The 25,217-nt window shown below is 44.6% G+C and overlaps 1 protein-coding gene across 14 annotated transcripts in view; it reads left to right on the forward strand.

Moving 5' to 3' along the window:
* The window catches only part of LOC117502231 (focal adhesion kinase 1-like), a 107,840-nt gene that overhangs the window by 34,302 nt on the left and 48,321 nt on the right, over positions 1 to 25,217 (forward strand). For 3 of the 14 annotated variants that reach the window (XM_034161264.1, XM_034161270.1, XM_034161269.1), the window contains exons 1-3: positions 21,723 to 21,941; positions 22,602 to 22,846; positions 24,483 to 24,652. In XM_034161264.1, coding sequence (XP_034017155.1) covers positions 21,818 to 21,941; positions 22,602 to 22,846; positions 24,483 to 24,652 — 539 coding nt within the window. In that variant the 5' untranslated portion in view covers positions 21,723 to 21,817. Of the gene's footprint in view, positions 1 to 14,906; positions 14,934 to 21,719; positions 21,942 to 22,601; positions 22,847 to 24,482; positions 24,653 to 25,217 lie in introns of those variants that run through there. The other 11 variants (XM_034161272.1, XM_034161266.1, XM_034161276.1 and 8 more) reach the window with 8 other exon arrangements.

A 25,217-nucleotide genomic window follows, 5' to 3' on the forward strand; every position in this document is an offset into this window, starting at 1 on the left:
TCATTTTTAAACGAAGATTTCTCCGCTGAATTACAAATTTGGGCTTGCAGATTTACTTTACTGCATTCATAAGGGTCTTATAAATACATATCAGCTATTTCTTTCTGAGATCTGAACACATTTATTTCAATGCAGGTCTACTTTAATGATTCAGGATCTCAGAGCTTTTTGTCTTTTGTTTGTGAGCAAAGCTATTTTTGCATTTTTTATTTGTAATTTTTATCTGTGCTGTCAAGCTTTGAATCCTAATTAACTGCTGATCTAAAACAAGTAGCTTAGATGCTAAGAGAGAGCAGACTTTTTCTATAAATTCTAATTACTGTAAACAAAAAATCTAGTTAATATAGAATTATACACTGCTTGCATTCAAGGACATGTGGTGATATGTGGGTGCCACTGTGTTTCTGAACCATTTAGGTGTGAGGAAATGGCAAGGCTGCAAAAGAATCAGTGTCATTTCTTTCGTGATAATTAGCTTGTCATATCCAGAGATAGAAGCGAGTGTATTGCTGGAATACTGGATGCCACTTGTAAATTAAAATTAAGTATCCATATAAAGAAATTTAGAGGTTTTTCTCCACATTTACTTGGTAGTTCTTTATCTTTTTAAACAATGGCAGTATAATTGCTGTACTTGAGGTGTGTTTTTTTAACAAGAGAGGCAGGTTTCAGATGGCTTGTTCATCATTGATTTTACATGAAACTGTAGTATTCCACAGTTTGTTGTGAAAGTGACATGACACGGACCCACAACAGGGGGCGTTAATGAACGGACAATGGATAAGCCAAAAGTAACAATTTAATGTTGTGAATCGCACAACGACGTACAGACAATAACAATATGGTGGACTGTCAATCATACACCAGGTGACGTGTGGGCAGGCTCGACGATAGAAGACGCCTGGCGAGAGAAGAGCTGGATCCCCACACAGCTTCCACCACCAACGGAGCTGAAGAACACCGGAGCCGCCAAGCCCTGCGCCCCAGGTGGCCGCTGTCTTCAGCAGTCAGACCCGGTACTGCTGGCAGAGAACAGAGACAGTCCTGATGAGTGTGAGTTTGCACACTCAGTACTCCCACAGTCAGTGTTTAGTAAAGGAGGGAGAACCTCCACCTCCAATCACACACTCGTGCAGCTCCTGGTTAACCACTTATCTGGTTTGGAGTGTGAGGCGAAGCCGTCGCTGTCACACTAAACGCCAATCCCACAGACAAGGAAAACACCAGGAAAACGGCTGCAACAGAAGTTCAGATTAGTACACAACGTGTCAGTCAGCAGAGAAATTACCTGAATGGTAGCTGATTTCTCGGCGGGGAGGTGGAGCTGCAGTCCGGCCTTTATGGTGGTGGTGATGAGTAGTGGATGAGTGACAGCTGGTACGGATGATGAGTGACAGCTGTCACTCCTGGTTGCTCCGACGCCCTCTCGTGCTTGAAGCCCGCACTTCAAGCAGGGCGCCATCTTGTGGTGGTGGGCCAGCAGTACCTCCTCTTCAGCGGCCCACACAACAGGACCCCCCCCCCCTCAACGGGCGCCTCCTGGCGCCCAACCAGGCTTGTCCGGGTGCCGCCGGTAGAAGTCGGCCAGGAGGGCCGGGTCCAGGATGAAGCTCCTCTTCACCCAGGAGCGTTCTTCGGGTCCATACCCCTCCCAGTCCACCAAATACTGGAACCCCCGGCCCTTCCGACGGACATCCAGGAGCCGGCGCACGGTCCAAGCCGGCTCCCCGTCGATGATCCTGGCAGGAGGCGGCGCCGGTCCGGGGGTACAGAGGGGTGAATCGTGGTGAGGTTTGATGTGTGACACATGGAAAACCGGGTGGATCCGCAGTGAAGCTGGCAGCTTCAGCTTCACTGCGGCTGGACTGAGGACTTTGAGGATGGGGAAAGGTCCAATGTATCTGTCCTTCAACTTTTGGGATTCCACTTGCAGGGGAATGTCCTTTGTGGAAAGCCAAACCTCCTGCCCAGGCTGATACGCAGGGGCCGGGGCACGCCGGCGGTCTGCATGGTTCTTGGCCCTCGTCCGGGCTTTGAGCAGGGCAGAGCGGGCGGTACGCCACACCCGACGGCACCTTCTCAGATGGGCCTGGACCGAGGGCACCCCGACCTCTCCCTCCACTAGCGGGAACAATGGGGGCTGGTACCCCAAACACACTTCAAATGGGGAGAGGCCGGTGGCAGACGAGACTTGGCTGTTATGAGCGTACTCGATCCAGGCCAGATGGTCACTCCAGGCCGTCGGGTGCGCGGAGGTCACGCAACGGAGGGCCTGCTCCAGTTCCTGGTTAGTCCGCTCTGCCTGCCCGTTCGTCTGGGGATGGTACCCAGACGAGAGACTGACGGTGGCCCCCAGTTCCCTACAGAAACTCCGCCAGACCTGGGAGGAGAACTGAGGACCACGATCCGAGACAATGTCTGATGGAATCCCATGCAGACGCACGACGTGGTGGACCAGGAGGTCTGCAGTCTCCTGGGCCGTCGGGAGCTTCGGGAGGGCCACGAAGTGGGCCGCCTTGGAGAACCGGTCCACTATCGTTAAGATGGTGGTGTTTCCCTGGGACGGCGGGAGGCCCGTGACAAAGTCCAGGCCGATATGAGACCAGGGGCGACGAGGCACAGGCAGAGGCTGGAGGAGGCCTTGGGCCTTGTGGTGGTCGGCTTTGCCCCTGGCACAGGTGGTGCAGGCCTGGACATACTCCCGGACGTCGGCTTCCATAGACGCCCACCAGAAGCGCTGCCGGACCACTGCCACGGTCCTTCCCACCCCTGGGTGACAGGAGAGCTTGGAACCGTGACAGAAGTCAAGGACCGCAGCCCTGGCCTCTGGTGGGACGTACAGTTTGTTCTTCGGATCGGTCCCCGGGTCCGGGCTCCGTGTCAGGGCCTCCCGGACGGTCTTCTCCACGTCCCAGGTAAGGGCGGCCACGACAGTGGACTCGGGGATGATGGTTTCAGGGGGGTCTGACAGCTTGGTCTTGACCTCCTCTTCGTGCACCCGGGACAGGGCGTCAGATCGTTGGTTCTTTGTCCCGGGGCGGTAGGTGATCCAGAAGTCAAAACGCCCGAAGAACAGCGACCAGCGGGCTTGCCTGGGGTTCAGACGCTTCGCGGTCCGGATGTACTCCAGGTTCCGATGGTCCGTGAAAACCGTAAATGGTACCGATGCTCCCTCCAACAGGTGTCTCCACTCCTCAAGAGCCTCCTTCACCGCAAGAAGTTCCCGATTGCCGACGTTATAGTTCCGTTCAGCTGGGGTCAACCTGCGGGAAAAGTAGGCACATGGATGGAGAACCTTGTCGGACTCCCCGCTCTGGGATAGCACGGCTCCTATCCCTGAGTCAGAGGTATCCACTTCAACAACAAACTGGCGCTTGGGATCGGGCTGCACCAGAACCGGTGCAGTCGAGAACCGGCGTTTCAACTCCCTAAACGCGGCTTCGCACCGATCCGACCAGGTGAAGGGGACTTTTGTGGAGGTCAGGGCTGTCAGGGGGCTAACTACCTGACTGTAGCCCTTGATGAACCTCCGGTAGAAATTTGCAAAACCGAGGAACTGTTGTAGTTTCCTACGGTTCGTTGGTTGGGGCCAATCTCTCACCGCCGCAACCTTGGCCGGATCAGGGGCGACGGAGTTGGAGGAGATGATGAACCCCAAGAAGGACAAAGAAGTGCGGTGGAACTCACACTTCTCGCCCTTCACAAACAGCCGGTTCTCCAACAACCGCTGTAGGACCTGACGTACATGCTTGACATGGGTCTCAGGATCCGGAGAAAAGATGAGTATATCGTCTAGATATACGAAGACAAACCAATGCAGGAAGTCCCGCAAGACGTCATTAACCAACGCTTGGAACGTTGCAGGCGCATTGGTGAGGCCGAACGGCATGACCAGGTACTCAAAGTGACCTAACGGGGTGTTAAATGCCGTCTTCCACTCGTCTCCCTCCCGGATCCGAACCAGGTGATAAGCATTCCTAAGATCCAATTTCGTGAAAATTTGGGCTCCATGCAGGGGCATGAACACTGAATCCAACAGAGGTAACGGGTATCGGTTGCGAACCGTGATCTCGTTCAGCCCTCTGTAATCAATGCATGGACGGAGTCCGCCGTCCTTCTTGCCCACAAAAAAGAAACCAGCACCCATCGGGGAGGTGGAGTTCCGGATCAACCCGGCAGCTAACGAGTCCCGGATGTAGGTCTCCATTGATTCGCGTTCCGGACGTGAGAGGTTGTACAGCCTGCTGGACGGGTACTCAGCGCCCGGTATCAAATCAATGGCACAATCGTACGGACGGTGCGGGGGCAGCGTGAGTGCCAGATCCTTGCTGAAGACGTCAGCAAGGTCGTGGTACTCAGCCGGCACCGCCGCCAGATTGGGGGGGACTAAAACCTCCTCCTTAGCTGTCACACCGGGTGGAACCGCGGATCCTAAACACTCCCGGTGGCAGGTTTCGCTCCACTGAACCACAACCCCAGATGGCCAATCAATCTGGGGATTGTGTTTTAACACCCATGGAAAACCCAAAATCACTCGGGAGGTAGAAGGTGTTACATAAAACACAATCTCCTCCCTGTGATTCCCAGACACCACCAATGTCACTGGCTGAGTCTGGTGTGTGATTAGTGGAAGAAGGGTGCCATCTAGTGCCCGCACCGACAATGGTGACGGTAAGGCCACTAGAGGGATCCCAACCTCCTTTGCCCATCTGCTATCCAGCAGATTCCCCTCCGACCCCGTATCCACCAGTGCTGAGGCGTGAAGGGTTAGATCCCCACTCAGGATCGTGACTGGGATTCGTGCAGATCGTCTGTGTTTCCCCACGTGGGTGTTGTGACCCACCCTTAGCCCAGTCTCTAAGGACGAGTGCTGCTGTTTTGACCGTTTGGGGCATTCTCTCTGTATGTGCTCGGTAGAGCTGCAGAGAAAACACTCTCCACGGATCAGCCTCCTTTGTCTCTGATCTGATCATTTTTTGGCCCTGCTCCTTTCCATAGCAACGTCAGCAGGGGGAGCTGTTGTCACGTGGAGAGCCCTGGCAGTGGAGCGTGGGGAAGTCGGCTCCCTTTCAGACCCGGGAGGAAGAGGGACGGCGTGTACTTGACCACGCCTCTCGTCTCGCTGCCGTCGGTGTTCTATCAATCGGTTGTCTAACCGTATAACCAGGTCGATAAGCCCATCTAAATCCCGCGGCTTGTCCTTCGCCACCAGGTGCTCCTTAAGGACCAGAGACAGTCCGTTTACAAAGGCGGCGCGGAGCGCAACAGCATTCCAGCCGGCTCGCACTGCCGCGATGCGGAAGTCGACTGCATACTTCGCTGCGCTCCGACACCCCTGCCGTATCGACAGCAGCACACTTGAAGCGGTCTCGCCTCTATGAGGGTGGTCGAACACCTGTCGGAACTCCCTCACAAACTCAGTATAAACCGTTAGGAGCCGTGAATTCTGTTCCCAAAGCGCCGTAGCCCAGGCGCGTGCCTCTCCTCGAAGCAAATTTATAACGTAAGCCACCCGGCTGGCGTCTGACGCGTACATGACGGGACGCTGTGAAAAGACGAGCGAGCACTGCATCAAGAAGTCCGCGCATGTCTCCACACAGCCTCCGTACGGCTCCGGAGGGCTTATGTATGCTTCAGGGGACGGTGGGGGGGTTCGTTGAACGACCAGCGGAATGTCTGTTTCTGGCACACGGTCAGCAGGAGGAGGTGCTGCAGCAGCGCCCTGAGCACACGCTTCCACCTGGGCGGTGAGAGCCTCTATCCTACGATTGAGAACACTGCTCTGCTCGGTAATTAAGTCCAACCGAGCGGTAAAGGCGGTTAAGATGTGCTGCAGCTCACCCAACACGCCTCCTGCTGGCGCCTGTGCACCTCGCTCTTCCATTGGCTGTTCAAGCGATGGTTGACGCCCCTCGGGATCCATGACGCTGGCCGAGAAATCCTGTTGTGAAAGTGACGTGACACGGACCCACAACAGGGGGCGTTAATGAACGGACAATGGATAAGCCAAAAGTAACAATTTAATGTTGTGAATCGCACAACGACGTACAGACAATAACAATATGGTGGACTGTCAATCATACACCAGGTGACGTGTGGGCAGGCTCGACGATAGAAGACGCCTGGCGAGAGAAGAGCTGGATCCCCACACAGCTTCCACCACCAACGGAGCTGAAGAACACCGGAGCCGCCAAGCCCTGCGCCCCAGGTGGCCGCTGTCTTCAGCAGTCAGACCCGGTACTGCTGGCAGAGAACAGAGACAGTCCTGATGAGTGTGAGTTCGCACACTCAGTAATCCCACAGTCAGTGTTTAGTAAAGGAGGGAGAACCTCCACCTCCAATCACACACTCGTGCAGCTCCTGGTTAACCACTTATCTGGTTTGGAGTGTGAGGCGAAGCCGTCGCTGTCACACTAAACGCCAATCCCACAGACAAGGAAAACACCAGGAAAACGGCTGCAACAGAAGTTCAGATTAGTACACAACGTGTCAGTCAGCAGAGAAATTACCTGAATGGTAGCTGATTTCTCGGCGGGGAGGTGGAGTTGCAGTCCGGCCTTTATGGTGGTGGTGATGAGTAGTGGATGAGTGACAGCTGGTACGGATGATGAGTGACAGCTGTCACTCCTGGTTGCTCCGACACCCTCTCGTGCTTGAAGCCCGCACTTCAAGCAGGGCGCCATCTTGTGGTGGTGGGCCAGCAGTACCTCCTCTTCAGCGGCCCACACAACACAGTTACCCTGGTAATCTGCAAAAACAGTATGAGAGATCAGAGATGATGATCTGAAAATCAGTTATCTTCATAAATACTAGGACTGGCTGATATGGCAAAGAAAATATGACCAGGGTTCTCACCAGGATTTTTTCACAGCGTGGGGGGGAACTTAGCGGGGCATAGCTGTGCAATGAATGTTGCAGGCACAAGTATTGTCAGAGGGACATCTCCCCCTAGAAAATTTTGAAATTTATAACCCATTGAAACACTGTTTTCTGTGTTGCTAACTGGGACTCTAAATAATGTGTGATATGTCCTTTAACAAAAGGAAAAAAAACAACAACACATAAAACCCCCTACTCTGGTTAAATCACAGCATAGGAGCCCAAATCACAGCATAATGGCCCCCTATGCTCAACTGTACTGGCAAGAACCCTGATGACCATGATATTTTCTTCCATATTGATCATGTTCGATATTTGTCTCATGTTTTGAAGCATTGTAGTAACTTCTTGATACATCTTTGTCAGTCTTGAACAGACTTGATATGCATAGTAGTTACGGCGAACATTGGCACCAGATTTGAAATTGGGATCCAATATTTGAACTGTTCAAAAATTTCATCCTGTTTCTTGAACTCATTGATAGTATGTAGTAACTTCGGGTATTCATAGTCTCAACAGCTTCAATCATGCTCATACTTTTTAAACAGGGTATTCATAGTGACAGCCTGAAACATGTTTGATCGTGCTCCATTAGAGTACAAATTTGAAGCTGAAGCAGTGTTTGTTGCTTATCTGGCCAAGAGCACAGCTCCTTTTCTTTCATTTTCAGGTGGGTTGCCAGATCTGCACTGTATAAACCAGTCAGGAGGCATTTTTGCACTTTTTTTGGATTGTGGGCCCTGTGGATTCGGGTTATAATTAGTGCAACCTGAAGAAACCTGAGGATTTGTTAATTAAACATTTGTATAGAAGGTTAGAAACTACAACACAAATAGATGTTGTTACTTTTATTTTTATGGGTATATTGCAGCATGTCTTGGGCTTTTATTATGGAAGGGGAGATAGGAGGTATGTCTCTCTGTCTATCTGTGTGTTGCTTGACTGTGACTTCAGTGTGGCAAAGTTTTGCTAAGTCTTTTTTCGTACAACAGAGCCTACGTGTCTTATTTATAAATCCTGCTGCAGCTGTAACCCTCAGTTAGATCACTTTTTTGTCAACAGTTTCCTCAGCTTTAATTGATTATTAGTTCACTTTCACAGTTGCTTTCGTGCTTCTCGCCAGCTCTCGTCTCAGTCTCTTTCTGTGTTTGCTGTGGCATCTCCCCTCAGGGGCGTAGCACCAAATTCTGGGCCCTAGGTACTAGCCATATTGAAGACCCCCCCCCCCCCCACTGTTATGTTCTTTTTTATTAACGCAAACTATTTTAATAATCGATTAAATCGACTAGTTGTTTCAGCACTACTAAACACCTCCTCTTTCTGTCAGATCCGTTTGGGATGTGTGTGTGTGGGGGGGAGTATCGCCTGTGCGCCTGGACTAAACCATTGTACAACTGTGCAGGGGTGGAAGGGCCCTCAGAGACCTTTCAATATTATTGTTAGAGCAGAAGTATGTTTTGCAACATTTATACATTCATTCTAATTATATTCTTTTACAACATGAATTGTATGGACATTAATAACATGCAACACAAAAATGTATTTAATGCCAGTTTTTTGTGGGCTCCCCCATGCTCTGGGCCCTGAATACATAATACCCTTTACCCCCCCCAGTCCGACGCCCCTGTCTCCCCTCATCTGGTCTCCAGCGTGTGTCAGGTTTTTGAGAACAGCTTGAGGAGCAGGTGTTTTGGGCTGCCTGCCAGTCTACAGACAAGTGTCGAGTGTGACCACGACTGTCTTTGATGTATGTACAGTAGAGGCTGTGGAGAAAACTGGTGTGTAATTAGCACCATGTTAGCACTCCTGCAGAACATTTTGCTTAAAAGAAAATCAGATGCTGAGCTATACTTAACACTTTTCTCTGCAGTATTTATACTGATATAAATAATGAAAAAGCCTGTCTATGAAATGCATTTTTAGTCATATAACATCTTTTTCTTTCTTACAGATCTTCAGGCGCTGCCTCGTCTTGTTTCGTAGACATGTGGAGTCTTTTAGTCTAGACAGCAAGATGGCTCATTGCACTTAACTCATATTGAACTCCAGGGACACAGATGAGAAAAGACAGATATAAGACAGAGCGAATCTCTTGAGCGTCCACGAGACAGATGGTCGATGTAGGTGTCAGCTTGTTCACATGCCATTATGGACACGTTGTGACTGACTGTGTCAGTTTACTGTGCTCAGTGTTACCAACATGAGAGAAAATACTGCTCTGCACTGTAAATGTGCTGAAAATAAATGATGCGTGCTTGTGGTAAACCCATAAATTGCACAAACTATGGCATTATGGATTGTGAATAGTTGTTTTGAAGTGAATAGTTGTTTTGATGTTTAATTCCATTACCATCACAAAGTTTGGTGTCTTTCCCTATTCTATGTACGTACATGCAGTGAAGGCAGGTTTTCTTTAGAATTATATCATTTTATACTGTGTGTGTGTGTGTGTGTGAGAGAGAGAGAGCACTCTTGATTTGTGTGTACATCAGAGTGTCTATAAAGCACTTGTCCTTCTGACCTTCCTGTACACTGGCCTATCAGTGCATGTGCTCTAACCGGGTGTCAGGTTCCAAAAGTCTTCTCCGGGCCTTCCTGTGGGATTCTGGAGGCTGTAATGCATACAGTATATCGCACCAACCCACACACAGTATTAATGACAATCCTGCTCAGTGCTCAACCACCACGAAGAGAATGAATGACACTTTTTATTTTGGACTTAGAATACTTTACAATAACATTTTTACACAAATATTGTTGTATAATTGTAAGTCATATTAAAGTAGCTGTGGCTGCATACTAGGGGTTGGCCATATGACCTAGAATTACTATCATAGTATTTGTCACTTTTTAGACTGTGATGGTATTATTATATTACAGTATTAATTTTGCATATGACCCCTTTATATTTTTTGAGCAAACGTTTAAGCTGCATTGTTTTCAGATCTTCTCCTTCAAAGTTAAAATCTGGGTGAGAAACATAATGAATTAAAGAGTTTTCCACTTTAAATGCTAAAATGTCTGTGTCTCTGTTATTTAATGATTAAGACTTAAACAAGTTGATGGTGCAAAAGGTCCGCTGGTTCAGTTGAACCATTTCCACGATATGAACACACACGAAATGTCTGTCGGTGGGCCAGCCGTGGTGGGTTGCATTGCCTTCCCTCATCTCCCCGCACAGGGAGGGGGCGCCCAGTGGGCACGCAAGCATGTGTCAGGAGAGCTGCCAGTGGACAATCTCTCAGCACTGCCCGCATCCTTCCTCCCCAAGTCGCCCGCCTGTGTTGGGATTACAGCCCTCGGGTGGCGTTGTCTGGTGGTGGGGACAGCCTTCTTGTACAGTGCTTGGCTCTCTGCTCCCATGATGCCCCGTGAATGCCATACATCCACTTCTTTCAGTTATGACATCAGATCAGACGAGACAACCTGCTGAATTTAAGCGTATTACAGGACTGAGGAAAAGAAACTAACCAGGATTCCCACATAAGCAGTGAGCAAAGAGTTAAGATCCCAGCACCGAATCCCCGTCCAAGGGGCGGGTGCAGGAAATGTGGCGTGCAAGACTCCTGTGTGTTAATGTGAAAATTACTTTGCGAGTTATGTCTATAAGAAAAGCATTTTAACAGATGCTTCGACTCACCCTAATGTGCTGTGGGGTGGGTGATGATGGCCACACAGACCACCTCAGTCTGTGGCTCTGATCACAACAGCTAAATGTTTATTGATCTCAAAATTAATTCATATTTGTCATTATTTTTTCATTATTTCATCTGTGTTATTTTCCTTGGCATATTATTAAAAGGCATACAGCTACAGGATTATACTCGCATTGAAAAAACAAAAACACTTCAGAAGTGGTGCAGCAGATCAGTGAAACAAACTGTCAAATAGTGATACAAGCACCAGACTTGGCACATATTCTCCTTAAACATTAGTCCTTGAATTTTCAGTGGGACGCCATGTATGAGTCTGAAGAATTACACGGGGTCAAAATTCAAAAATTCTCCACTCATATTGAAAGCATACAAACAATGTTTGTCTGATCATAAAGATTACAAAAAGGTATAGTTTGGACTAGGGATGGATATTGATAAGATTTTATCGATATCAGTGCCATTATCGATTCTGCTTATCGATCCGATTCCCTTATCGATACCTCTTGTGAATTTTGTACTAAAAGTAGGCTTTACAGGTTTTCTATGTATTTCATTGAGTCTTAAAGTAAATAAATATGAAATTGGTCACTGTATCCTTGATCTCTGGACATAAATAAAAATAAACAAAACAGTGTTTCGCTTTGAAGTTATTAATTCCAACTGGACTCTATCGTTCTAACTTGACTCGTCAGAGAGCCGCGCAGCGTTTGGAGCTGTGTGAACAGAACGGAGGATGATTCACGTTTCTTTCTCGCAACAAGACAGGAGTCCCAGTTAGTAACATTAATCCGCACAAAAGTGACTCACGATTGACATGTTCAGGGATGAAAGTGGTGAAAAACAAAAAAAACCTGAAACCCAAAATTACCCCCCAACACCACCTGCACGAAAATGTTTGAATTCTAGAAGCTCTGAAATGCAATTTGTGACTATTCCAGACAATAAACTGCAGTGAGTGCAGCATCCATTTAGTGAGGAAAAAAAAAACCCAACTTTCCTTATTCATATTTATTCCAGTAGTATTCTGCTCTTACTAGGATGCAGCAGTTTTCTAGCTTGGCAGATAGTTCTGGAGGAAATTACTGAAGAAATTAACACATTGAAAATATGGTTTGACCGAAAACAAACTCTCATTAAACTTAAATAAGACAGGGATGAAATGGAGGTGTAAGAGTCACTCTGTGTTCACAGGAAACATTTATTTCTGTATGTATGTATGTATGTATTTATTTATGTATGTTCATTGTTAGTTGGTTTTATATTTTTTTCTGTTGTGTTTTTATTCAGGTTCTTTTTGTCTCTTTCTCTAAAATTGTATATAATCATTAGATTAGTTATTATTACTGTTATTGTTGTGGTTGCTATTATTAATATATAAACAAAAATAAATTTAAAAATATTACAATTTGTAATACATTTGACTCTTTTACGACAACAAACGCTTATTTTATACAGAAAACAGTGCACCCGAATGTGCTGACAGCTGCAACTGCTTAATGCTAACTTTAACATTGAAAATGCCATAGACATGCTAACACGTTAGCATTGGTCCTGTTTTTAAGTTATGAAATACATCTATCAGCTGTTTCAGAAGACCATAACAGGTCGGTTTAACATAAAAAAGGTAAATAATACTCACAGCCATATGCTCTTTAGGGTTTTAGCGGGGCAAAAATTAAGATAACGCGAAAGAAAAAAATGAATCAACGAAGCAATGATCGAAGCACTGCTTCGATTGGTTCAAGGTTCAAAGCAAAGCTGTGCTGCAGAAAAGTTCATTACAGACCCGCCGCAGGGTCTGTAATCAATGTAGAGAAATTATAATTTTCCTGAAAATATCCCTAAAAACAACGGCCACTCTGAAGGACCGATAAGGGAATCGTTAAGTAAAAAGGTTATTGATGTCGGTGGATGGAATCATTTCTTAACGATACCCAAAAGGAACCGGTTCTTGATACCCAGCCCTTTTATGGGATGAAAACAGCTCAAATGGTGACAAAGGTTGATTTCAGCGGTCAAAATTTAAAGTTGCTCCAATTTTGGTAAAAATGTGATGCAAATTATTGGCTGAGCTAATAGGATTCATAAATGGAACAGTTTTGACTGTGTTGAATGTTTGGCCTCCAAAGTAAAGATCTAACAAGGTTGGGTTTTATGACATATGACATATGTTACCCTGTAATAACTAAGCATGACACAAGGTGCAAACTATTTCTTTTTAAAACCATATTAACGCAAACAATAATTTGCATCACTTTTGACCTAAACTGGAGCAACTTTAAGTTTTGACCTCTGCGTAATTCTTCATTGACCCCTACCTGGCCACCTATTGAAAATTCAAGTGGCCTGTCTGCTTTTTCAAATAAGTAATGTGTAAAGCCCCTTTCACATTGGTGTATTCATAGAGCTGCTCATTGCAGCGTATCGTCTATGCTGAGTTGAGCAGTTCTACGCCCACTTTTAGCAGCTCTATGTCGAGTTTTTGCTCCCTACGCAGCAGTATGTTGAGGGCTACGTGCGTAGGACAGAAGAAATTAAACATGTTTAATTTTCCTCGGCGTAGAGCGCTGGACACAGTTTTAAGCAGGTCTGTGCAGCACAGCGTTACTGCAAGCAAGTCTGTGAAACACTGCGCTTCTGTACACAACCAAAAACTGAGTGTGTGAATCCAGAGGAATTAGCTGAAAACATGATCACACAGCCCACAGCACCTGTGTGTGATCAGAACAGGGAATCGAACCTCAGCTCAGAAATCCAGAAACAGCAGGTCGGTCGCTCACTCTCTCGCGCGCTGTCCCTCACTCTCTCTCTGTGTCTGATCGAACCTGTGACTTTAAAATAAAAGCGCACTCGCTGCATGTCGGTGCGCTCATCAAACGCCCTGATCAATCAGCTCTGATCAAACCTGAAAAGAGCTGTGACTCTTTAAAATAAACATGCAGTCGCTGCATATCTGTGCGCTCATCAAACGTCCTGATCGATCAGGTCTGATCAAATCAGCGGACCTGATTGGAGCAACCGGAGGTGTAAAAGTTTAACGATTCACAGCGTTTCGTTCACGGCAGCCTTTACCCCAGCCAAACTCAGCAGCATCTGGACACAATGAAAGTGATCCACCAAGACAAAAATAAATAAATAATAATAATAACTAGAAGCACTCAGAGAGTGCAAACCTCCGCCAAGGCGATGGGGTCACTGACGCCATAACATCTACACGCCGTGGAATCATTGAACCTAAAAAAGTCTAACAGTGATGTTTGCTCAGTAGTAAAAAAAGTTTCATCTGCTGTGACTGGATTGCATGTATCCTTTGCGCTTGGCATCACAGTTTATTGCAACTTGCACCTTTCCCAGAAGCTACTGTCATCTTAGCATTGATATTGATATTGCATGTGCTTATAGACAAAAACAAATAAGAGACAAAATTCAATTTATTATTCAATTAAACTGCAAATATATGATTTTTTTTAACATTTATGAAACACTTCTCTAAACAAGGCCATAGGGTCACTGACCCTAAAGAGATTCCCTCCTTGGCACAGTGATCTATTTCTTTCTGTCTCTTTCTCTAAAAGTGTATGTAATAATCATTAGATTAATGATAATATATAAACAAAAATAAATTTAAGAAATATTACAATTTGAAAACAAATGCACCCGAATGTGATGACAGCTGCAACTGCTTAATGCTAACTTTTAACATTGAAAATGCCATAGACATGCTAATTCCTCTTGTCATTTCCAACCACTCCACAAAATTTCATCAAAATCCGTTCAAAACGTTTTGAGTTATCCTGCTGACAGACAGACAAACAAACAAACGCAACCGAAAACATAACCTCCTTGGCGGAGGTAATAATGTTAAATGACTCTGTTTTTGAGCCGCACCACACCTACAGTAGAGAACAGAGCGCACTTCCACAGAGGCAGAAAATGGCACTGAACTGGTTTAATAGTGGCATGGTACTGTGTGCACACATTAAAAAGCGAACACACGCCGCCGCAAGTATAAAACGAACACAGAAAATGACTGTGTACGTGCACATTTCGGGCATATTTAAATGAAACACAACACTGCAATATGCAGCTCTATGAATACGCCAATGTGAAAGGGGCTTAAGGAGTACTTGTGCCAAATTTGATGCTTGTATCACATTTGTAGGATCCCTCTGTAAATATTCTCTTATCTGCTGCACTAAGACAGTAAATTGTCATCCAGGCAGCATTCTGCCCCCCCCCCCCCAAAAAAAAAACATTGTATATAGAATTGTAAAAGTCGATGAATGTTAAATTAGAGCTGTGATTAATTTATGCTGTCGTTTATATTTAAGGACGCTATCTAACGGTTATGCCATTTTCTTTGTCTTGCAGATATTTCTCGGATTGCCTACTACACAGGTGAGTGGCTGTGCATTTGTACCGACACCGTTTAGGGTGTTTCGGCTTATTTCACTTATAGGACACACAGCAAATTTCCCTGAGTAAAATACACTGTGCTGGGATAACATTTGGTCCCAGTCTAAATAGAGTAAAATACACTCTATTTTAGAGTAAAATCAGCTCTAACGTTTTGTCAAATCAAGTCTTTCTACTCCAATACGAGTTGATTTTACACTGTGATAGAGTTGGTTTAGCACTGTGATAGAGTATATTTAACTCTATTTGGACTGGGACCAAATGTTAAAATTTACTCTGCACTCTATGTAGCAGCACAAGAGTTTTAGCCAGATGTGGCTGCCATCCAAAGGTAAAAAATTCAAAAATTTGCCCAAGGGAAAGTAAGAATTATTGCAGCTTGTCCTCACTGAATAATAACCTGCCTGACAGCTCTGTGGACAGGATTTTGTACGAATTTAGTGGCAAAAAACAACAGAACAGGGAGATGGTAGAGTGTGAAACACAATGAATAAAGACAAAGGTCTGGATGACAATAATATTAATTGTCACTAATGAGAATATACAGCAATTATTTGAGTTGTGTTTTTAATGAATGCATCATCTCTGTAGTTGGAGTGTGCGATTACTTACAATCTTTGCATCATAGTTGACACATTAAAGTTGACATTTATCTCCAGCAGCCTGAGGGTGTAAATTAGTTTTAGGCTCCCATAACTGCTGTGAAATTTAACATTGATACACTGGAGTTAATTTAGTAAAGAAGCATGTTTTGTATGATTGTGATGATGTCATGTGCGTAAGCTTTGCTGTCCAGATACAGTGGAACAATATCCAGTGTGACGCATTAAATTTTAATATCACTGACATTTTGCTGTTGATGTGTGGACTAAAACCGTTACTTTGATCCATCCACTTAATAACTTGTCTGATCAGCTCAAGAATTCCTCAAACATATTTGATTAATCATGATAAAGTTGTATACCATGCACTTTTAATGTGCAGTGTGTGATAATGGAGTTCCTTCCGGGCAGAGCTGCGGTTTGAGGATGACAGTCGTCGTGTCTTGCTGTGAGGAAGTAAGAAAATAATAAGTGAATTGTCAGTGTGGAAGCACAGCTGCACAGGATGTTTAAGGGACAGTTTGTGTTTTTTGTTGTTTTTGGCAGGTGTTTAGACTGGCCCTGTATTTTTAAAGTTCCTTCACAAGTATATAAAGCTCACAATTAAATGAACATTTTTCATTGAATCATTATGTTCACTCTGAAAGCTCTCTTGTCAGTGATTTATTTCAGTGAGAAAATCACCCTTCTGGTGGAACTGAGTTAAGCGTTCTTATACTGTATAAACCTTTGGTGTTTGTGTCAGTGTTGGGAGGCACGATTGATGGAATAAAAATTATTACGTCCACTAACAAAATCATCGGCGTTTATTTATTTGTCTGTCTGTCTGCTAACAGGATTACATCAAGACTGCTGCACACATTTTGACGAAATTTTCACTACAGATAGATATTAGGCCAAGGAAGACTCCATTAAATTTTTGAGGTGATCAGGATCTGGATCTGGATTCTGGATCAAATTTCACTTCATATAGGTTTTGAAGCATTACTGGATTACAGGATTACATCAAAAGTACTTCACGGATTCTCATCAAATTTGCACCACAGATACATATTAGGCCATGGAAGAGTTCATTACATTTTGGAGTTAATCTGGATCCAGAACCGGATTCTGGATCAAGTTTCACTTTATATAGACTTTGAAGGATTACGTCAAAACTACTTCACAGATTCTCACCAAATTTACACCACAGATAGATATTAGGGCGTAGAAGACTCCACTGAATTTTGGAGGTGATCTGGATCCAGATTGGCGGACGTCAGAAATCTCTGGTTGCTCTTGTCTATTATGCTGTTATGTTTCTTCATGATTATAGAATCAGCTGCAAAAGAATGCTAGCAGTCACATGACTTCAGATTATCCATCCATTCATTTTCTACACTCGCTTACTCCAATTAAAGGTCATGGGGGGTCTGTGCCTATTCCATCACTCACAGGGCGTGAGGCAGGGTAGACTGGTAGAACGCCAGTCGACTTTATATTATGATTATTATTACTTTTAGGCTTGACTAACCACTGATGCCATCATTAATAAACGCACCGGAGAAGAGAAGGCCTTACCGACAGCGGTAATCTGTTATTCGCAAAAATGAATTGATATTCCAATGGCTCAGTTACATGTTTTATAGAAACAGCAACAGATTGCAGCTCAGCAGCAACAGGTTACGAGTTCCATTTCAGTACAAAAGAAGCGAAACTGACATGTCAGTGTAAGAGAAAATGAATGTGTAAATTCCAGCTGGTCGTGTGCATGAAGCTCATCTTTTTCATGTTTGGCAGACTTCATGAAGTCCAATGTGTACCCTGCCTCACGCCCTATGACTGCTGGGATAGGCTCCAGCTCCCCCTCCCCCCGGGACCCTTCATTGGAGTAACCGGGTATGGAAAATAGATGGATGGATGTAGTCCTTCAGGTCAAAGGTTTTCATTTTGCATCATTTTGTAGTATTGAATACCTCAAGGCAAATGTGCACATGAAGTGAAAGGCATTTTGCGGTCAGTCCTGACATTGTTGTCTTGGGGTTGTGTGACTCCTCCTCTGGAGTGCTTGGGGTGTGTTCCTACAACAGTGCAGCAGCCAGTGTGTCCTGTGATGCCCGACTGTCTACGTTATTGTTGAAAAAAATAATGGATAACCAGTTGGGGCCTCACGTCTGGTGTAAGTGTTGGTGAAAGTAGCGTTGTAGAACACTGAGATCAATCAGGAAATTTTTAAACTTATTTAAAAAATTTGTGATGTCAGGATACAATGTTATTCCAAATAGTTAAATGTTGGCTTTAATTTGCGTGGAGCAGGAGCAATAGTTTTGCAAAAGTAGGTGACTGTGAACATCCAGTTACAAAATACAGTAATTGGTACCTACTGTTCTCTGAGCAGAAGCCTCCTATGAATTATCTTCTGCAACATACGTAAATCCCATGAAAAGCATGTTGTGCTCTTCAACAGAAGACAGTTTTGAGATGTAAGCAGATACATTTTAGCTGTGTGGAAAAGTCTTGTAAATAATGGAGTAGAATTGCGCACGTGTCAGTGCATGAGAACAAACACTCATGTAGTGGAATTCTTACATATTCACGTGTATTTGGCAGTGACTGGCAGTACTCAGCAATTATCAGTTACACTTGTAAGAGGTCATATAATAGTTGCAAATACAGTAGAAATTTTGCTTTGCTATTTTAATACATTTCCTCAACTTTGCAATCTCAATGCAACTTGGGGCCAAAAACCCACAGTGGAAGGCCACCTTTATTCACATGATCAGTGACATGCTGACATCAAGCTTACTGAAGAACAGTCCTTGTTCAATGTAGGGCAGTAAGAGTCGAGTATTCTGTTAGGGCCCTGTCCCACTGGCATTTAGAAGGATTTGCGTATGGATTGCGCACAAAATTGGCCCATATTCGCCAAACATCCACAATAACCGTGTAACATGTCTGTATGAGTCGGCCGTCATCCGAACACGCCCGTGATCATCCGCAGAGGCACGCATGTCCGCAGCCAGGATTTTTGAGCTGTTCAAAAATCTGAATGCAGATGACATCCGCCTTACATACTCCATATATACTCAATTCATGCACAATACATACTCACTCTATGCGCTGTATATCTGCCGTTAACTGCTGATGTCCGCAACTGACGGGGATTTGTGGCTTGGAGAGGACTGGGACAGTGTAAAACAGATATATATCGTGCCTATCATGTCCGCATCACAAACTAAAATATGTTGCATACAAATTGGCCATGAATAAAGCGTTTTTATTAAATTTGCTTTTCAGCTGATTTGTGGACAATCTGTGAATGCATAACAAACACGTCACATAAACCCAAAGTGTGGCAGAAAGCGACATACCTGCCAGTCAGTGCCAGTCCGGCTGTGTAAATCCACAAAGACGTAATAGCTGCTGCAATCCAGGACTTTTATTTAACACCAACAAAAGGAAGAGTTGCTGTTTAGCCACAACTCACTCAAAAAAAAACAAAAAAACAACACCGTTTCACACCCGAGCGGCTTCCCCCCTCCTGCTCCCCAAACTCATGAACAGTTAACCCTCGCATGACAACACTCTGTGATCAACTTGTCCAAGTCCAGCAAATGCTCCAGAGGCTATATTGTTGGTGTGAATAGTGATGCCAAAAGGAGCGAGTGCGCTTCTTTTATGACTGCAATGCAGATTCCATGCACGCGCAACACGTGCACGATGCATTCATAATACACCCATAATACTGCTGTGATAATCTCAATGTGTCGGATCAGTTTCCTCACTACATGCGTTATATAACCGTGATTGTTCATCATATATTCACTATATATTATTAATATATCCGTAATTCATACTGGGACATTTGTCATTTTTGACCATTTTTGTTGCAGACGACAACGAACGCCCGCAATTTGTACACTCAGTTCATGCGCAATTAATCCTCTCCCCAGTGGGACAGGGCCCTTAGTTTGTGCAACATCTATGATTTAACTAGGTTTAAAACTTAAAATTGTATTTGCTTGTGAGACCTGTTCAAGACCGAAGCATCAGACACAGCAATAATTGTCTGTCACACTGTGAAAGATTGAGGAAATGCATGAGTGACGTGCAAAATTTTGATATCTGTGTTCATTTTTGTTTTGTACAACTCCTGTTCTCATTTGTTAAATGTGTACCTTGTCAGCTGATGTCCAGGTAATCCATCAGAAAGTATTGTGCGTGTTCAAAACTTTGAGTAGACATCAGATGGAGAGCTTCCCAGGTTGTTGCTTGTTTGTTCACAGTTTGGTCCTGTACTTGTTACTTTTACGATACTCATACATTCATATCTTGTGGTTGTCTGATGCTTCTGATGGGTCAAAGCTCTGGCATGAGGTATCAATTCAGCTTGAGTGTCTGACTGAAGATTTGCTGCTGTTAATGGTAGAGTGAAGCATGTTGACCTGGACAAAGCATTTGTAGTTCAGTCTTACCACCAGTGGGTAAGAGCGTAAGCCCTCTACTGAGTTCCATTTTGGTTTAAAAATAGCCTTTGTAGTTTTCCTTTAACCTTGAACAAACACAGTGATTTTACAGAGATTTACTTGCCTCTTTAATATTTTACATTAATTTAAAGGGTACTTGGTATTATATTGCCCTCACTAAAATCTAAAATATTTATATGTTCATAAATACTAAAAGGGGAGAGAGAAAGAGAAAGGAGGAGTCTCTGGCTGAGCCCCAGAAGAGCTCTTCCCATTCATGGCCACATCCGGCACTTTGAAAAAAGGATTTCAACATTACACGCGCGTGCATGCATGCATGCTCACCCACACAAAAACCCCTGCTTCCACCAAATTTTCATAACAATGGCCAGTGCCTGAGGTGCAACTGAAATTGCAGGAACCCCCCACTTGTACATGCACGTGCGTGTGCACAGTGGTGTTTAGTGTTCTACAGAGAGCATCTGGCATGTAAGATAACATTGTGATTTCAGTTTTATGTGATTCAGCTAAATGCATGCGCGCACTCACCCTCTGAGGCCTGTGCGGTTCATCGTTCGGATGTGTTCAGACGCATTATTGGTTCATGCAGGTTCAGGGGTCGGTGTCGCAGGTTTTTGTAGGCGGTGATATCAGAATGACTGATCCTTAAGAGGAAGATGTATTGGATATGTTGGCGCCACGCTGCTTTGCATGCTGGTCACTGTTGAGCCCAAAATGCCCTCCTCAGTTCTCTTTGTGTCACTTTTTTAGGATTTTCAGCTCTTCATTATTCCCTTCGCTTTGCTGTGACACTCGCAACATCAGTGTTACATAAGAGCTTCACTGAGGTCATTTTATTAAAACGAAGTGGGAGGGGATTGCGTTGGGGACAAGAGATGTTATTAGCATATTAATAGTTTCTGGCGCCTCCTCTTCCAGCAGCGTCTCTGCCACCCTTCTTCTCCTTCAGTCCCTGCTCAACTCTGTTGTGCTGGTCTGTCCTCCTTTTCCTGTCATTCATTTTGAAACAATTGCTTTTACTTCCAGTGTCTCTGCGTTGCTCCCTCTCCATTGTCTTTGGTTTTCTGGCTCCTACGCCGTCTCAGTTTCTGTTTCAAAGTGAACCACCTTTTTTTTGTTTGTCCATGCTTTCTTTTTTCCCTCTAACTCCGAGCACAATATTTGTCTCTGTGTAACCGCTAACCAACTTTGGATCAACACTGGAGAACTTGGATTTGGCTGGAAGCAGACTTCTCACTATCAATTCAACTGCCGTAGCACAATAAACCGAATCCTCTCCCGAGCAACGGGCGCTTGATGCTTCCACAGCAACTTTGTAACTATGGAGTGCAGGCATGAGGCATAAATCGCCTGATAACCGTGGATTCTGTCATCAGAGAGGAGCGAGAAGAAGAAAGCAGTGGGCTGGAAAAGGGAAAGAAGTTTATGGATGAAAGCAACTGCATTTCGCAGAGGAACGATGTTATCTTGTGCAAGTGCCGACTGTAGTCGTTACCAACAGGAAAAGATTCAGGAGACTTAACAGGATGGTGATTTTTCAATTTTTAAAAGCCTGGGTCAGCTTTCAAACTGCGGAGTGGACCAACGTGTGTCCTCTTCATCGACTGTAGACTCTACAAAGTGTGTGTTAGAACGTTGGCTACATAAGCTGCTGAAAAAACTTATAAACATTTCTGGCTTGGAGACAAACAAGAACCAGTTTGCGTGGTTGTTTTTATTTTCCTTCCCCTGTATCAGGATCTTTTAGTTTGTGCATCTGTGTGTTTGCACATTTCTCCACGAAGAGTTGTAGTGTGTGATGCGCAGTTCTGAAACCGCTGGCTGCCTTTCTGTCTTCGGCCTAGAGGCACACGGGGAGGGACAGACATGCATTTCCATGGCGACCCGTGGCTGTAGTCCCTTCCCCATGTGTTGGGACAGAGGTATGAAAGTAATCTCCTTTTACACAAAGTAGCCTGAAGCCTGAGATATCTGACTCCATGGGAGTTGACAGAGAGTGCTGAAAGTCCGTGCACTGATCTGCGTTGACCATTTCAAATTGTCAGCAGATTTTTACTAGTATTATAGTGTGTGTGTGCGTGCGTGCGTGCGTGCGTGCGTGCGTGCGTGCGTGTGTGTGTGTGTTTGTGTGTACCCAGTCTCTCTCAGGTGTAATTACCTGCTGGAACATATCACATTTCCCGTAATGAGGATAGAGCAGAAACCTCTGTCGTTCCATACATAGTAACACAAAGCTGGTCCACTGCTCTGCTATGAAATTCCAGGAAGTGTTTTAATGACAGGACTTCTTTTACAGGAAAAATGGCTACTTAAGGTGCATTGTCTTCTTTCTTTTATAGACAGGATGGTCACATGCTGAGCCTTGACCTAGACTCTACTTCTCTTGTTCAGGGAACTTCGAATTTCCTACAAATGTCACATCATGAGCAGATATTTGGAATGAAAACATTGTTTCACTGCTTTTCCACTTCTGTAGTAGTCAAGCAGATTTTTTTGGGTGGGAGCTAGGAGTGAATGTTTGCAGACTTTATCTTCTGTATTCTCCCTTCTTTTTAATGACTGTAATTTGCTCTCCTTCTCAGAATATGACAGACACCTAGCAGCAGCAGTATCGGCACGTAAAAACATGGCGACGGCCTACCTGGACCCCAACTTGAACCATGCCCTCCTGGGTGGCGCCAAGTCACGGCTGAGTGCCGGGGGGTCAGATCGAACAATTGGCGGGTCTGTGGACAGGGTTCTGAAAGTCTTCCATCACTTTGAGACCAACACCGAGACCAGCTGCTGGTCATCAAATATCAGATACGGCGATGCAACGGATGTTAGGGTAAGAAAAAAATCTTCTCTCACTACGTAGATACAGTGATTAATGCTAAAAGTGGCTGGAGCAAATTATCTTGATAAAATTAAGACAGCATTATTATTATTCTTCAGGGTCATGTCATATGAGCCACTCTGTCTCTCTCAGTTTCTCTTTGCAGCACAAGTAATAGACTGACGATTGCACTTTACTTTGTGTGCAATGAAGCTGATGTCAGTGTCACACCACAGCGTTGCAGCAACAATAATGCATCCAGCAGCTCCAGTCATATAGTCAAGCCTAGTCTTCTTGAATTTAATTGGAAATATTACCCAGGAAGTGATAAGAGACAGTGATGCATTCTTAAAACACGACAAAAGAAGGCAAAATAAGGTGACATTGCCTTTATTACTAAATATCAACAGTATTTAGTTTAAGCCCCTTTCACAGCAGACCTGCGTAGAGTTGCATTGTGCTGCGTATCGAGCAGCAATAATAGAGTCCAGCGGGGTGAACAAAATCTAGCAATGCAGGTATGTACTGATAAAAAAACCTAAAAGGATTTTTCGCCAGACTGTCGTAGGGTTGCGTAGGCATGGTGTGCAGTAGCGTAGTGTTGCATAGGCTTGCATACAGTAGCATAGTGCTGACTTGTATCCAGTGCTCTACACCGGAAGTCCACAAAAAAAAATTAAACATGTTTTTGCGTCCATTTCGCGGACCTCTTTGCATCCCTCAGTGTATTACCACCTAGGGCTGCATAAGCTCAGCGTAGTCGGTACGCCGCATTACGCAATTCTATGTTGGCCCGGTGTGAAAGGGGCTTTAAAAAGAGAAACTCAGAGCTGTAATTGTTGATATTGTGGAAATACCAAGTATACAAATTTACATTGTGAGGCATTATATCACAGTTTATTAACTCGACTTTATGGTTTGATGCTTCAGCATCATTTGCATTCAATCAACAATTGTGCTGCAGATGTATTAAAATGCATTAAATTGTTTAGTTGATTGTGATCCTGTGCCTTGCCAAGTAGATATTTCCTACAGTTTATCCTCTGCAACACATTTAAAGGTAGATTTCTATTAAAAATCATGTAGGACACTCAACACCATAACAGTATCTTGCAGGCAGATCTCTGTATTCTCAGTGTGGTCAGTGCGTACAAATGAGTACCAGTGTAGGTTTACTACGAAGTACACTCTTAGCGCCTATCTCACGGTGGTGAACCAGCTCGGACTCTTCAAACTTCAGAGGGTACAGGACACACTGCTCTACAAATAATCCCTTCTTTCTCATCATTCTCTTCTTGAGTATGTCGGTCAGACCCTCTAGTGTTTTACACAACGTACACGGTTCTATGAGCATTATTGTGTGTGTGTGTGTACATGATGCCTGAGTGGGATTGTCATGTTGAACTGCATGGCGTAACCCCTACAAATAAATATTTATGCCCTGGTTGAACCAGTATAGAAGATATACAGCTGACTGATTTATGACTGACTGGATCAGTCCCAGTCTGGTTGTCATTTTTTTTTATTGCATTGTTTTTAGCTTGGAAAAAAAAATTATAGAACAGCTGTCAGGTTGAAATTCAACTTATACAGCAAACATTTAAAACCATGCTATACCAAACTAAAAACATTTACTCTGTGTCAACAGGGAATCATGCAGAAGATTCTGGACATCCACAAAGTGCGCTGGACGTCATGTTTTGGCCTGCGCCTTAGCAGCAGCCAGTCCAGAGATCAGGTGCACTGGCTTCACCCGGATATGGGCGTGTCCCACGTCAGAGAGAAATATGAACAGACACGCCCACAGGAGGAGTGGAGGTGAGAGAAGGTGTACATTCAATTTAACAAAGGTGTGAGATTGTGAATTCCCCAATCACAGTCTACTCTTCAGACACTAAGGAACAAAAGTGATTAATTGCCATCTGCTGCATGCTGATGGGAGGTCTTGTATGTGGTGTGGTGTTGGTTTGGCAGTTTGGATGCAAATACTTGGGTATATATTAGCTTTATTGTGGTGGTGTGGGTGCTAATGCTATTGTACGGTGAAGACCTTTTGTACTGTGGACATAACGAGAGAGTGAACCAGATGCCGGCTTTGTCTGACTAAGTCAACAGCTCTTTGTTTCTCTATCCCTCCGTCTCACTGATCACTTTATTCTTCACCTGCCACTTTGTGTTTTCTCATCTCTCACGTTCTCTCTTCCCCACTTCCTCATCATCCTGTCTCTTCTCATTTCCGTGGTGTCAAATTGTAATGTATTGTCACAACCACTTGGCATCACTCAGATGGTATCAGCACATGGCGGATAGCTTTCCATTAGACAAGTGTGGGGTGTTAGGCTCTTAGCATTGAGGGAAAAATGCACATGATGGTTCTGGTGGT

Source organism: Thalassophryne amazonica, chromosome 20 (assembly GCF_902500255.1).
Source record: "Thalassophryne amazonica chromosome 20, fThaAma1.1, whole genome shotgun sequence".
NCBI classification, from domain to species: domain Eukaryota; kingdom Metazoa; phylum Chordata; class Actinopteri; order Batrachoidiformes; family Batrachoididae; genus Thalassophryne; species Thalassophryne amazonica.